General features: G+C 44.1%; 3 protein-coding genes across 18 annotated transcripts in view; all 3 read right to left on the minus strand.

Annotated features, from left to right (window-relative positions):
• The window catches only part of col12a1b (collagen, type XII, alpha 1b), a 120,590-nt gene extending 119,290 nt beyond the window's left edge, over positions 1 to 1,300 (minus strand). For 6 of the 16 annotated variants that reach the window (XM_027279116.1, XM_027279118.1, XM_027279117.1 and 3 more), the window contains exons 1-2: positions 1,064 to 1,298; positions 186 to 302 (exon numbers count right to left, since the gene is read on the minus strand). In XM_027279116.1, the coding sequence (XP_027134917.1) occupies positions 186 to 264 (79 nt within the window). In that variant the 5' untranslated portion in view covers positions 265 to 302; positions 1,064 to 1,298. Of the gene's footprint in view, positions 1 to 185; positions 303 to 1,027 lie in introns of all 16 variants that reach the window. The other 10 variants (XM_027279115.1, XM_027279122.1, XM_027279119.1 and 7 more) reach the window with 8 other exon arrangements.
• A 2,589-nt stretch (positions 1,301 to 3,889) lies between these two features.
• On the minus strand, positions 3,890 to 8,579 carry LOC109142204 (cytochrome c oxidase subunit 7A2, mitochondrial). The gene is made up of 4 exons (XM_019275085.2): positions 8,436 to 8,579; positions 7,942 to 8,031; positions 4,945 to 5,029; positions 3,890 to 4,144 (listed from the first exon to the last, which is right to left on the minus strand). The coding sequence occupies exons 1-4, from the start codon at positions 8,451 to 8,453 to the stop codon at positions 4,089 to 4,091; spliced, it is 249 nt and encodes an 82-aa protein (XP_019130630.1). The 5' UTR covers positions 8,454 to 8,579; the 3' UTR covers positions 3,890 to 4,088.
• A 1,053-nt stretch (positions 8,580 to 9,632) lies between these two features.
• LOC104928534 (cell cycle control protein 50A) lies at positions 9,633 to 14,012 on the minus strand. The gene is made up of 7 exons (XM_010742835.3): positions 13,529 to 14,012; positions 12,237 to 12,356; positions 12,038 to 12,145; positions 11,305 to 11,392; positions 11,078 to 11,230; positions 10,780 to 10,989; positions 9,633 to 10,676 (listed from the first exon to the last, which is right to left on the minus strand). The coding sequence occupies exons 1-7, from the start codon at positions 13,769 to 13,771 to the stop codon at positions 10,483 to 10,485; spliced, it is 1,116 nt and encodes a 371-aa protein (XP_010741137.1). The 5' UTR covers positions 13,772 to 14,012; the 3' UTR covers positions 9,633 to 10,482.
• Between the last annotated feature and the right edge of the window lie 1,553 nt (positions 14,013 to 15,565).

Below are 15,565 nucleotides of genomic sequence, written 5' to 3' on the forward strand. Positions count from 1 at the left end.
TCACAAACACACACATTTGCTTTCACCGTGTGATTTTTGTTTTTATTCAGGCTAAATATGCAACGACACAGTGAAAAAGAAAAGAGGCAGAGAGGTGAGAGGAGGTGAAGTCAGATGTGTTGGATCACAGAGAGGTGGAGAAGGAGGAGATGGAGGAGGAGATGGAGGAGGAGGAGCGGCTTTACCTGGATTCTGGGCCTGAGTGGAGGACAGCAGCAGTGCCAGGAGGGCAGCAGCCGCCGCCAGAGACAGCCTGCTCTTCATCTTCAGCTCCTTTTAGCCTCAGCAGCGCATGAATGAAGCTGCGAGAGGAACGGAGGAGGCGGTTAGAGCTTTCAAACGGCAGCCTCGGGCTTCACGAGACCTTTAAAGTGTCAGACCTCCGTCACCTGCTTCTCAATAACCAATAATCATTCATCTAGTATCGACGAACTGCTTAAAAATAACCAGAAGACGCAGCTTTTACTAACAAAGTCTCATTTCCACGATCTTTGCGCTCGTAAAAACTGCTCCACACACAGCCAGAAACTTAACACATGACAGACTTTATATGTATTAATGTTCAAACTCCAAGAATCCTCAACCTGACAGCTTTAAACCACCAATAAAACCGAGCTAACAACGGAAAACCTTCAAAATGTGGGAATAACGGCGCGCAAAGGCAAATCTCTCTCTGCTTTAAATCTAAGCAAGCAAGCTTCAGCTCTCCTTCCTCACACTGCACAGGCTCCACATCAATGTCTAATATCTGTGATATCTGCTGATGACTGTTTCCCGCTTTAACGCAGAGAAAATCTTTACACACTTCCAGAACAAACCAAGCATCCAGTCCTGGCGCCGTGCGCAATTACGCACCGGAATATGCCAAGAGTTAGTCCACGCGTTTCACCAAATATCCCCTTTAAAAAAAAAAAAAACATATGGATGGATGGAAACTGGAATATTAGAGATGATAAAGTCTGGAAATAACTTTTAAAAGTGCAAGAAATGATTCAAAGCACGCGACAGTTTTATTTCTAAAATTTACCTGAAACTGCAGAAAAACGAACCATGCAGGACTGACCTACAGAGGAGACTTCGGGTTTCTGTGACTCGGCTCAAGAAATGAAAAATAAAAAAAAAAAAAAAAAAAGTTTAAGTCTCTGTTGCAGACCCCCAACCTGAGACAAAGCAGAGTGAGGTGGTCCTGGTCCTGGTCTGAGTCTGAGCGCTCCGCGGGTTTGTGTGTTCCCAGACGCGTCCGCGAGCCTATTACCAAGTGGGAAGACTCTCCACACAATCTGCTACTTAACAGGGGGGCTGCTCCCAGCTCTGCCTGCCCCGCCGCCAGCTCTTACGACATCCAGCCGGGCCAAAAATGATGTGTAACCTCTCCAAACGCACACATGCACGCACACGGGGACGAGCGCGCACACACACTCGGAAACTTTTACATAGTTTTCTGCATTCCTTTCCGCTGATGGAGGGCTTCTGTGCGTCTCGGCCGCAGCGAGACGAAGAGAGGAGGGGGGCAGATCACTGACAGGCTCCTACACAAACTTTTTTTATTTAGTGAATCAATGGGAAAATATTACACAGTCTAGTGAACTAAAACCAAAGTCAGTCTTTAACTTTTTAATGGATCAATCCGCTTTCCTGACAGAGGCTTCTGGGTTCCCTCAGCTGGAGCTGATGGAGAAGTGCTGCTCCAAACTCTCCATGTATGTATGGAGATTTAAAATCACTTTAACAAACACCCATAATGAGTCAAACAGAGAGAGAAAACTCTCAACTAAAAATAAAACTCCACAAAAAAAGAGTCAAAAATTGTCCCAGCTTCATTCAGAATCCATCCACGATGGCACCTTGAAATCCTAAAGTCTGTTTGTTGTTACTTCTAAACCTGTTTGAGTTCTCCAAATGTTTAGAACAGACCTTCAAACTGTGTTAGAGCATGAAAACCACCCGACTCTGTTCAAAAGTTCTCAAAGATTTGTAGTTACAGTGCCGCCAAAGTCACAAACATTTGCAGAAAACACAAAATGTCAAAAACTTTTGCATCAAAATGCCAAAAAAAAAAAATCAAAAATTCTTTTCATGCTGACAACATTCCTTCTTCATAATCACGATTGTGTTCCAGTTTGTAAAAAAAAGTGATGACAAACTTTGTTTCGTCACCTTGTTAGTTTAAATATTTCAAACTGCAGAATCCTACAATGATTTGTCCCAGCGAATCATTTGTACAAATCATCATTTGTAAAATATGCGAATTACCATAATCAAAACTTCCTTATTCATAATCACGTAATTGGTGTTCGGAAGTTTGTAAAAGCAACGACAAAATTAATTATAATTGATAATTATGATCCTGAAACTTCAACTTTTTTAAAAGCAAATTCAAATATCAAAATTCTCTGAAGCAGGAAAATATCAAAAAAATGTTATGGTGCATCCAAATTTGCTGACAATTTTTAAATGTTTCGTGTTGACAACTAAATTTTTGGATCTATCCTTGTCGCGTTGTTGGGTCAGTTTTCCCTGAGTCGGTTATTAACCGTGACTGAACGTGTAATTCTGCACCTCCTGTTCTCATTTTGCAGAATTCTACAATCCGTGTGATGAGTTACGATCTTCAAACTTGTTGAAGCGCTCACAAAACTCACACATTTGTTTGTTATTGTGCATCAAGATGACAAAACCATGGGCAGCACCCAAAATAAATCAGCAGTTTGTCATCACGTCTGTTAGAATCTTCGGAAACATCGTCGCTCGGCTAACTAACTAAAGTTTCCGCGATGTTTAGACGCCCCCTGGTGGCCGAGCGGCCTCTCTGGGGCCCTTCGGCTCCGCTCGTGTCCCCGACCGACTCCGCCAGTTTGTCAATCAAACTTCACATAAATGTCGACAGGAATCAGATGAGTTTTATTCGTGTTGGCACTTGACACTTCTCAGTTTTCAGCACCGTCCAATCAGAAGGCGTCGTCAGCTTACACAGCAGATTCCTGAGAGCTGATCAGTGCTGGAGTTTATTCCGGAGGAGGCGGATGGAAGAAGAGCTGCAGCTCATCTGGTTACTTTAAAGTGTTAAATGATGTGCGGTGGGTGTGGGCTGATACCAGAACAGGCCCGGGGCCTGTCTCCCTCTGCTCTCTGACTCAAATTGAAACAGACAGACGAGAATCCACCCAAGACCCAAACTATAGATGAACACGAGGCGTCCGCCAAGTCAAACATTCTCCGTTCGGGAGGTTTTGTGTTTGTTTTTGTACGGAAGCAGCAAAAGTTCATATCAGGATGTGATTATTGAACATGTGGACAGAGTTTGATGCGAGAAAACAAAGAGTTCATCCTGAGGTGATTTCTTGGTCAACATCGCCCTCCAGTGACGACAAACTGAACACCCACACAGGAAACTGCTCAGTGCAAAGTGAAACATTTAGAAATATTGAACTCCGGTTCAGAGTCTGCACGACTACAGTGAGCGTTTTTAATATAAACTGCATCTACAGGACAAATTCGAGGTTCAGTACCTTCGTTTTACCTGATAGTCCAACGAAGACAAGCTGCTGAGACGAGTCACAGGTCATGACTTTGTCCTCCTGTAGTCCTGTGTGAAACATCCAGTGTCGTTCAAGGCCTTGATTTTCTTCCTCTCAAACTTTCAAGGTCCAATCAGGTACCGTACATCCCTACTGAGATTAATTTAACATTTAAAACAAGAAGGCAGAGTGAGCAGAGGCCAAACACAGAGAGCGGACTTTACTCGTTGAAGTTACTCACCTGTTTGAGATTAAAACTTTAGATCTTCAGCTCAAACATCTGAGCGGCTGGAGTCAGTGTACTTCACAGACCATGACAATAATCAGTTACAGTGTGTGTGTGTGTGAGATCAATGACAGACTCCTGAGCAGGTTTTGGTCATGAGTCATTTTATTGATTTATTATTGATCCTCATGTCATCAGAAGAAGAGCACACCAAATAAATATTGATCCCATGAACATGAACAATGACAGGAGACTGCAGCTCGGTGCACAGAGGATAATTTGTAGGTTTTTGTACAGTAAAGAGCTGCTGGATGGTTTTTAAATGGAAACAAAGAGCTGCTGAGTTATTTCTGCTGAGGGAACGACGCCTTCACCAGCTCGTACAACGCATACCCGGTACCTGGAAGGAGAACACCACGTTAGTTTGGATGAACACTTCAAAAATAATCATTTTAAAGAAGCAGCTTCAGTCGACAGCACAGACAAAAGATATTCTGAGCTCAGGTTGGTCGGATTGAAGCGCTGTGCAAGACGAGATCGAGCTTTGTTCAACGACCCTGAACGCACCACGATCTGATGATTGGGTCAATGAGCAGAGCTCGAGTTTTAAAGACGAGAGAGACGAGGCGACAGAGGCCGGAGAGCATGCTCCGGGAGGTCTGAGGAGGGATGAGAGTGTGTTGATCAATGATGGGAACATTGGGCACGGGGAAGCCAGGCGCGGGGCCAGGCAGGGACGAGGCGAGGGGGTGGTGGCATGAGGACCGAGGCACAGGATGGAGCACTGCAGACAGCTGCCACCACAACGGACATTTGTGTTAAATAAACCTTAAAGTTTCTGCTCTGTTTATCCCGGACACCAACGAACCTGCGCAAGCTTCAGAGAGTCACATTGTTCACCCACCCTTCATATCAAACCACACCCGACTGTCGTAGCAGCAGCAGGTCAACACGACCACATGACTTTATTCTGAGTGTAGAAATCTGGTTTAATGTCACAGTGGACAGAGAAAAGATTCTCAGATTAAACACGAGCGGCGCGTAGTTTGATCGCAGGCTGTTTATTTATTGAACGCAGCGACGACCTGAAACACTTTGACTGTGAGGAGAGAGATGGAGATATACACGACATCCGTCTGACATTTATCTTTTGTTTTTAAAGTCGAGCCTGACGATCGGAGAATTTAAAGTTTTCCTCACCCAGGACGGTGAGCGCCATCGTCGTTCTGTACAGAACAGCGTCGCCGCTGCCTCCTTTGAGATGGATCGGCATGCCGTTATCCTCCTGCAGGACACAAACATCATCAAGACACTCAGACACAGATCAGGTACGCCGTCAGTAAGAACCAATGAGCTGAGAGCCACACACAGGACCTTAAACATCAGATTCAAGGACTTCTCAATGACTTTCCAGGACCAATTCAACACAACTCAAACAAGAACCAGCCGATCATTTCTGTTCCTGTGCGAAATAAATAAACTCAAGCCCTTTCAATGATGTTCCTCTTAAACTCACTGACTTTCAAGGACCAGCAGTAACTTTAGTTTGTCCCCTCTGAATGTTTTAGGTTTGAATTTTGTGTCACGTTCACAGATGAAGAGTTTCAGTGCAGCCTGGATTAAATGATCCAGCAGCAGCACAGAACAATCCGACCATAAAACTGGTTTGTTTAGTCTACGAGACACTTTGGCAGCCGGTTACATCATCAGCTCTTCGTCTTAGTGTGAGCGGTTATGACACCATGTACGATCTATGTGAGGACGGCCTGATGATGAAGCAGTGAAGCTGCACGTCAAACATGCAGAGTTAGTACTGACTTATCTTTGAGGAGAACCTGCTCATGTGACTTGAAGCTCATCGTCTTTCACCGTTTCCGTTCTCTCAGCCAACAAAGAACGAGGAAGCAGCGACTGCGTGACTCGCCTGTCAGCCTTGAAAGTCCGAAGACCTTTCAAGGCAACTTCCAAGTCTTTTATTTGGGTTGTCGGCAGCTAAAAGAGGCAACATTTGTCCAGAGTCTCCTGAGGGCTGCAGGCTGAGTCACTGTTTGGAAACGATTGGGTGAATCCTCCAGAAGAAGAAGAAGTCCCCTGTGATCGGGTTTTTTTTACAGACGGGAAGTGGGCGGCGTTCCAGGAGCTGCGCCTCGACACGAAGCTCCTGGGAAACATAAAACTTATTTCTGCTCTGTCGTCCAGCAGCTGCGAAGATGTTTTTGTGAGCTCAGACTGGAACGTTGGACTGTTGTCTGAGCGAACCTCGGACAGGTGTACACTCACCTGATGCTTCTTTAGTCACACCTGTCGCCTGCCTTCACTAACGTCAGGTTGTTGTTGTTTTCTAATATTCTGGGACAGACTGAGCTCCTCTGCAGCGTGCAGGACTGTCTCCTGGTGAGGAGGTCCAGCTCTGTCCTGGACTGCCCCCTATAGACTGCACAGAGGAGGTGCAGGAAGAGGAGGACGTCTTCTCACCTCCTGCAGCTACAGACTGCTGCTCCCACCATGTAAGGAGATCAGGAGCAGTCAGACTTCATAGATTTATGATCTGTGTCGTTTATCATCAACAAGTTTGATCCAACACCACGACCTCCACAGATCACATGACTCAGACCAAACTAATAATTCACCAGCTTATCCTGTTGATTTAAATAAAGCTTACCAACAGTATTTAAACAATAATGACACAATATCTAATAGTTACAAGAGAACCTGAGATATTAATGACGACATCGAGGGCTGTAAACACACCAGCAGCGTTTCTCCCTGCAGACTTTGTTTACTTGCTCAGATTTTCTCATCTTCCTGCTTCATGTTTTTTCTAAATCTGTTTCTACATGTAGCAGCTCGAGCTGACAGGACGTCAGACACACAAACAGGTGGATTTTCAAAATAAAACACAGCCGAGTCACTGTGCAAACTGCTGATGGTAAAAACAACTGAAGTACGTAGCATAGACAGAAAACGGGAGATGAGGTCGTTTGAATAAAATAGAAATTCAATAGAATAAAATACTGAGGTAGAAAATAAATAAAAACAAAGAACAGGACGAGGACAGTTAAAAACAACTGATGATGTGAAGTAATGTTTGTTATGAACAGTCTATAATAATAAATCTATAGAGATGCACATAGTTTTGTTTTCTTATTATCTCACTGACCGTTTGGGAGCTGCTGTAACAAAAACTATTTCCCTGTGAGGATTAATAAAGTATTTCTGATCTGTCATATATTTAGCCTGTGCAAGTGTGCGTACATAAACTGCAATATAATATGTACATATGTTTAAATATTAGGGATGCACCGAAAATTGTCCAAAAGTGCATTTCGGCTTTCGGTGAAGTGGCCGAATAGTGGCGTGACGCAGTTGATGCAATGAAACAACGTGCGTGGCGATCTGAGTTACTGATTCTTTTCTCATTCACACACAATAAACCCACGATGCAGGATAAAGGAAAAACACAGTGAGAAATACATCACACATCATACACTGCTCTTTAGAGGAGCTATAAACTTCTCTCTACATTACGGCATCTCACACAGGTGAGGTGCGTTCAATGACCGTCGGAATGACTATGATGCGTTCGTGAACTTTGGAAAAATGGAAATTCACCAGAAATAACAAAACTAAATAGTATTTCTTTCAAGAACAAATTAACAGTGATTAAAACAACACGGGCTTTCTAACAGTATGAATGAAATAATAATTATACTAACTGGAATATTTGAAAGATGTTAAATAAACATTTACTTCCTTTGAAAAAAACATGTCTACAAATTTATTCTAGGATATTTGTGCAATAATAAAAAAAAAAAAAAATAGTGAAAAATTTAACAAGTGCATTTATTCGGTTTCATTTCGGTGCATCCCTAATAAACATGTACACACAGTTTAGAGGCACATGAGCCAGAAAACAGGAACTAACCTGAGCAGGTTCAAGTCTCAAGTTCAGGTCGTGACCTCGAATGACCTGAACCTGAACTGTGAACACCTGAGTTCACCTGAGTTCACCTGAGTTCACCTGAGTTCACCTGCTGTCATGTCACACACACACAGTCTGTCTCACACACACACACACAGTCTGTCTGTCTCACACACACACAGTCTGCCTGTCTCACAGTGTTTAGGTTATTTAACTCCTCCTCCCTGCTCCTCCTCCTCCTCCCTGCTCCTGCTCCTCCCTGCTCCTCCTCTCACCTGGAACAGCTTCTGTTTCTGCGGCACCTTGTTCTCCACCTGCCGGCGGGCCGAGCTGGAGAAGCTCCGCCGCGCCACCTGCTGGAGAGCCTGAGAACAGCAACACACACACACACACACACACACACACACACACACACACACGCGCGCGCGAAGGAAGTCACGTACGCCACACACACACACACACACACACATTTATAAACATTTAACCTGATTCACTCAGAATAATTTCCCGCGTAAAAACCGACAAACCGCTCGTGCGCCTCTCATCACGGAGGCTAAAGCTAATGCTAACGTTATCCTTTGACCCTGAGCTAACGGCTACATAAATACTAACATTAAAGATACTTTAAAGCCTTTGAGTAATGCCTGCTTCATTACACATTAAGTCTTCTGATTAAACTCCAGCTCTGAGTTAAATTAAAGGTGAATTAAAGGTGAATTAAAGGTGAATTAAAGGTGAATTAAAGGTGAATTAAAGGTGAATAACTCACATAAACGTGTCTGTTCATCTTTGATCCGTCACTTCAGCACAAGGACACCGGAGACCCACTTCCGCTCTGTGACTCTTCTTCGCTGGTTACAGAGGTTTATCCACGTGCTGCCCCCTGCAGGACACACACACACACACACACACACACACACACACACACACACACACACACACACACACACACACACACACACACACTCACACACACACACACACACACACACACACACACACACACACACACACACACACTCACACACACACACACACACACTCACACAAACACACACACACATACATACACACACACACACACACACACACACACACACACTCACACACACACACACACACACTCACACACACACACACACACACACTCACACACACACACACACACTCAGTCGTGTATTCATGTATCTCCTTCGTGTTCTCGCGATATCTGGGATAACGGTGTTTGCTCTGTTGCCATGGCACCGTGCAGTCAGCTGACAGGTAGCTGTGTTTGTACTTTGGTCCACAGAAGACACCTGTCTGTCTTCATCTGTCTGTCTTCACCTGTCTTCATCTGTCTGTCTGTCTGTCTTCACCTGTCTGTCTTCATCTGTCTGTCTGTCTGTCTTCACCTGTCTGTCTTCATCTGTCTGTCTTCACCTGTCTTCATCTGTCTTCATCTGTCTGTCTGTCTGTCTTCACCTGTCTGTCTTCATCTGTCTGTCTTCACCTGTCTTCACCTGTCTTCATCTGTCTATCTGTCTGTCTTCATCTGTCTGTCTTCACCTGTCTTCATCTGTCTGTCTGTCTGTCTTCATCTGTCTGTCTTCATCTGTCTGTCTGTCCAAACATGGACCTGAAAGATTTTTATGAAGACAGACACACAAAGACAGACAACTGAAGACAGACAGACAAAGACAGACAGCTGCCTGGTGGTTAGATCTGACTTTTTAAATCAGACTTTTCTGTCTTTTCTCTTCTGAGCTTCTGAATCAGAAACAAAATCTTGAGTTTTGAATGTCTGAACATCCTGTCTGTCTGCACGGCTGATCTGTTCCTGATGAAGCTCTCAGGTGTGTCACCTGTTCTGCTGTTTCATGCTCTGAATATTGGACATGACGTCTTCACGGCGTCTTATTGTCTGTGTGTAACTCATTTACAGAGATGTTACTTCATGAACTTTGAAGAGGAACAAACACGTCGGTCGACTTAAATGACAAATTTATTCTCTTAAAGCAACAGTACAACACAACGAAGTATCAAAAGAAAGAACAAACCATCTGAAACATGAACACAAAATAAATTAAACATCTGACACATTTCAACATGCAGCTTGTTTTATTGGCAGGTTCCTGTGCGTTAGTTTCTTAGTGTAAATGCTGAACGACCAACACACTGACATCACATGTTACTGCTCTATCATGCTGCACTGATCGTCTATTGTTACTGCATGTAAACGACAATGAATGAAGCGATTAGACGGCGTTCAAGACTCAAACCCTCCGAGGTCTGACGTGCAAATACTGGCTCCCCGATGCAAACACTTGTTAAATCTCTGAATACATAAAAACTAAACGTTTAATCACACATGTCATCGTGTTCCCTCGGACGTGGAACTTGCTCTCCACGTTTTTTTTATTTATTTAGAAGTGCAACAACTCAGTGAAAGCGTGTTTTACGGACGAAACGAGGCACAAAGACGAGCCGCTCGAGCAGCTCGGTAATCACATTGACGTCTCGGCTAACCAGCATGCAACTCAGGACGTAAAGCAGCAACGCTCCAGCTCACCTTTACTACAGATCCTACAGAGGTCTGAGAAGTCAGGTAAACTTTACAGACACTTATTTTAACCCCAGAAATATCCCAGAACATTTCTAATTTTAAAAAATCTGACTATGGCTGCAAATTTTTGGCTACTTTCCCATTTATTTTGGCGATAATCAGCCAGCGTCCGGCGGTTTGAACCCTCAGTGAAGCTGGATGTTACATTTTTTGGCCTCTGGATGAATAAAGATCGCTGCAGCAGAGGTGAGCCGGAGGTCAGCGGGCGTCTTCAGTTAGAAATGTCGGCGCTGTTGTTGCGGTTGCCGCACTTGTGGTGGATGATGAGCAGGACGACGCCCAGGAAGAAGCAGACTGAGCCCACGGTGATGTAGGCGATGCCCAGGAACGGGTTCTTGCCTCCCATCCAGGAGATGGTGCTCAGGATCATCCGCTTCCTGCCCTCGAAGCTGCGGACGGGATAGTCTGGGTTCAACTGGTTAAAGAGGTTCTGCTCGCTCATGGTGGTAACTGTTATCACATCAAACATATTCGATATATCATGTTGTGGGTTTCACGTAAAGGATACTGTAGACCACCTCCAGGGTGTAGTTTCCCCGGGGCATGGTTGGCATCATGCCGTTGCTTGGCGACTTGATGATGCGGTAGAGTTTGCGGAAGGTCGGCAGGGCGGCGGTCCTCATCCACACGATGAAGTCCTCGTTGATGAAGCCGTTATTATTCGCAGCGGCGTCCAGCTCGTAGACGGGTCGGCGCCAGTTCAGCGGCTTCGTTGTACCTGAAATCGAAGGAGACGAGCAGCAGTGAAGTGAAGGTCCGGTGGTGACTAAAGCTCAGCTGATCTTGACAGAGGTTTGTAGTGACACCTTGGAAGACAGCGGTGAGGTTTTGGTTGGCCTCTCCAGCTCCAGGGTTCTTGAACTTCACATGCTTGTCGGTCCACCAGGCGATGCCGATGTTGGTCAGAGGAATTTGGACCTTTGTGCCGTTGGGGTCGTTGTAAAACAGCTCCAATGTGTCTGCAACAAGAGGAAAGGTTTGATTAGAAATATTTCAGTCATGTTCTCGTCCACAGAGCAGGAAACTGGCTTACCGTTGAACATGCTGTTGGCGATGGCTCCACATGGTGCGATTGGCTTGTTGTCGTGATACGCGTATGGCTCACACTCCTTACTGGGTTCCTGAGGTTGGAAAAAAAGTGTTACAGCTGAATAGAAACTAAAATCTGTTCGTGCAGAATCTGGATTCAGGTTTGCTAGTTTAAGCTCGGCGTGTCGAGTTGGACGGACTCCCTAAAGCATACCCTGCTTTATCATCTATTTTACTCTAAATGGGACCGTAATTTACTAAATGAACATCATGTCGTGTGGAAGAAGACTTGGAACTAGAGACTGGGACCATAAAATCATAAACCGTGCAAATAAATGCTGCCATTAGAAAGAATGCAGGTCGGTGCTTACAACAGAAAACATCAACTGTCCAACAGAGCACAGATCCAAAGCACGTTCTTACCCAACCAGTTTGTCAAGGCGACAGCTGGAAGCAGGGGAAGTATTTGTTCATTTGATACGAAGCATCAAACTCCAGAGAGATACAATCTCACTTCAGGTACTTTAGCGTTTTTTTAAATGAAGTTTATTGATCGACAGACCGGTTAGAAACAAAGTTCTGTGTGCACTGAAGTGTAACTAATAAACCGTGTCAGGATTTACGGCTCCCCAAGTTGAAATCTCGCGTTCTCGTGCAGCTTCAGCAGTGCGATCATTCATTTTCAAGCCTGTGACAGCGGTCACGCTGTGGAGACGTCTTGCAGAAGCGAGTCGTACCTTGAGGGAGGTCATGTCTCCGTTCAGCTGGCTGTCATCTCGTGACTTAACGTAGCGACGGTGGTTTTGGTAAAAGTTGGAGAGGCCGTAGTACATGAAGACGTTGCTCTGTTGGTTCAGATAAAAGTATAAAAACAAAGTTCAAACTGGCTGTGTGAATTTTTAGGAAACATTTTGTATATGACAACATTATTCTCACTTCATACGGCTGCTCCAGGAAGAAGGGTATCGTGCAGGTACAAGGTGTCGTGCTGTTCCAGCTGAAGTTCTGGGAGCAGTTGAAGCACGGACTGGACATGTCGACTCCCGTGTAGTCAACCTGTAAGCCAAACCATTCACATTAACATGTAGCAATAAAGACTACTCACACAGAACCAAGAGGAGGTCCTCTCTGAAGAGCTGGAGGTCTTCAGGAGGTCTGTGAAGGTAGAGAGGGACACCCCTGATCTGTAGGAACTGGTAGGACGTTCCACCAACGGGGAACAACAGACGAGAAAGGTTTGGATTGTCCTGAGCGTACGGGTGGGAGGTGGGTTCGACAACCAGCAAGACGAAGCAGATCGAAGATGGATCTCTCTTTGTTTTTTTATTGTTTGCACATCAGATTTGGCTGAGTCATGATGCAACTGTCACGTATCCCGTCATACCTGTCGGCAGACGTCACTCACTGCGAGATGTGTCAGCCAAAAGATGGTCAATCACATGGTGCTGAAGGGGTCGCAGTGTTGTAAATGTTTTTTATTGTTTGCATATTAATATGGAGGCTGCTACATTGTATTTTATTCATTAAGTTATTTATTTTATACTGTATTCATCAATGCACTCGAGCCTGTTGGGATCAGATCATCTGAAAAGGTTTGGAACAACAAAACAGGGGGCCCCCAAACAGCATCGAGCACAGGGCCCCCCAAACAGCTAGAAACGGCCCTGTTCATCCTGAGTCATTACAGATCCTGTTATGTCTAATGCCAACAGTGCTGCAGATTATTTTATATTATATTATAGTATAGTATATTATTTTATTTTATATTATAGTATATTATTTTATTTTATATTATATTATAGTATTTTATTTTATATTATATTATATACCAGAGTCCATTCATAAATCCTGCATTTTAATGCTTCCTCTGAGCTCAGACTCTACACAGTTGATCTCTGACCACACAGACACATGAAGAGTATTAATGAAATTAAATCTGATTTTTTTTTTAGTAACATGTTTGCCGAATTAAAGGATGGAATGTAACGTTTCAGAAAATATTAAAGTTACGTTACAGAAGTCGTTACTTTTCACAGACACGACGGATGAAACAGAAATTGCGCATTTTTCAGGCGGAGTTCGGGCGGAGACATGAACATGAACATGACCGTGACCGAGTCCCGCTGTGTCATCATGTGTGGACACAGCAGGTGTCACGCAGGTGTCACGCAGGTGTCACGCAGGTGTCACGCAGGTGTCACGCAGGTGTCACGCAGGTGTCGCCTCACCTCAAACTCCTTGATGTTGTTGGACGTGACGTACAGGCCGATGCCGATGGGGATGAAGATGAGTCCGATGATGAAGAAGGCCGGCAGCACGGTGCCCGCGGTGAGGATGGGCTGCCATGCGGGCAGCCTCTGCTGCTTGAACGCGGTGTTCTCGGGCTTCTTGCTCCGCAGCGTCCCGCCGCCGGGCCCGGTCACCGTGATGTGTCCGTCCTCGTCTTTGGCGTTGTAGCTGGACGCCATCATGATCGGTCCCTGAACGCACCGCCTTTAACGACACACGCACGACAACCGTGGACTCCAAGAAATAACCGAATAATAAATAAACGAATAATAAACAAAACGAATAAACCCAGCTGTGGTTTATATTTGGCGGGAGATTTTGGCGGGTTGATTGATCGTCTCCATCCTCGCGGCTAGCTTTAACAGCTAGCTCCTGCTGGAAGTTTATAAACAAGACCGTGAACGTACCGCGCGGTGACGTCACACGTTCATTTACATAGCGGCGACGCGTTCAAGTGCTGTCGGGAAATGTAGGAAATTAGCGAACACAAACAAAGATCCACCAAAGACATGTTTAGGGCACGTGCGCTGTTCTAATAACAGATAAACAGGTGACAGGTGTTACATTTAAACAGCTACATGTTTATATTCATAACCTTTATTTTTATTTTTAAGCTGCTGGAGTAGATGATTGCTATGTTATATTATATTATATTAAATTATATTATACCACCATCTCTCTCCACACCTGCATGTCTATGAGCCTTGTACTTGTACTGTATGTGTGTTTACAAATGCATGTAAATAAGAAAATTGAGTGAAAACCTGTTAAAGTATATCTTCTTCTTTTATTTTGAAGAGAAGAAGAGATACTTTTATTAATCCCTCGAGGGGAAATTATTTTTTCACCCAATTTTTACATGCATTTTAACATAAATGCAAATGTAGAGAGAGAGGTGGTGGAGTGATGAGCAGCACCCTGCGAGCAGTTGTGGGGGTTCGCTACCTTGCTTAAGGGCACCTCGGCAGTGATCCGGCACACTCAGTCCACTTTCCATACTTTGGTCCATACTGGGCCACCCTCCGGTTCCCAAGTCCCTATGGACTGAGCTACTGTGGGTGTTGGGAGTGGAGCGGGGTTTTCGTGTGAAGCACTTTGTGTTACATATTTTGTATGAAAAGTGCTGTACAAATAAAGTTTGATTGATTTTAAATGTGTTAAACTTTGTTTTCTTTATTAGCAATGAATTCCACCATCAGTTATTGATCTGATATGTTGACATGCTGTGTGTTCTCTCTTTCAGTCAGACTGAATTTTGCTATATATTTCCATCTGGAATGATAAATAAGTATTTTAGATACCTGAATTTTGAAGATTTTACGTGAGACACTTGAAGGCATCATAAGATGGCAATAATTTAATCACATAAAAACATTTTGAAATGATTTAGCTGTCTGTCTCCACTGAGCCAAACATTATGAAACAATGAGTCACAGAAACAGCTGAATTTGTCTCTAATGTCACTGAGTTTATTTTTTATCACTTTGGACAGAGTCAGAGTACAGACGCTCATCCTGTGTCTGCTTCCATCACCAATCAGAGATCATTCATTATGTGTGATTAAAACTGTCTGTGATCACACAGACTTAAAACAATGTGCAGCATGTGTATTTAACAAACCACACATTCGCAAACACTTCATGTGTTTCCTGTTTATATCCACATGATGTCATCATGGGTTCTTATGTTTATTATTACCATTAAATACACTTTAAACCAACATGCCACTGATTTACCTGTGATACTCTCCGTACACTTTCCATTCAGCAACTTTCAAAAAGCAATTTTTAAACACATGAAACACTTTGAAACCTTTTCCCTCTCTGTGCATCGCAATTCTTCCACTTTAAACAGCACCCCTTAGGTCCCTCCACTGGAAGAGTCAGAAAGTTCATTATGTTTTCTCCACTAAAAGGGCCCTTTATCACATTTTCTCTACTAGATGGGCACCAACGAGAGCCCTGCATGACATTTTC

This window comes from Larimichthys crocea, chromosome VI (assembly GCF_000972845.2).
Source record: "Larimichthys crocea isolate SSNF chromosome VI, L_crocea_2.0, whole genome shotgun sequence".
NCBI classification, from domain to species: Eukaryota; Metazoa; Chordata; class Actinopteri; family Sciaenidae; genus Larimichthys; species Larimichthys crocea.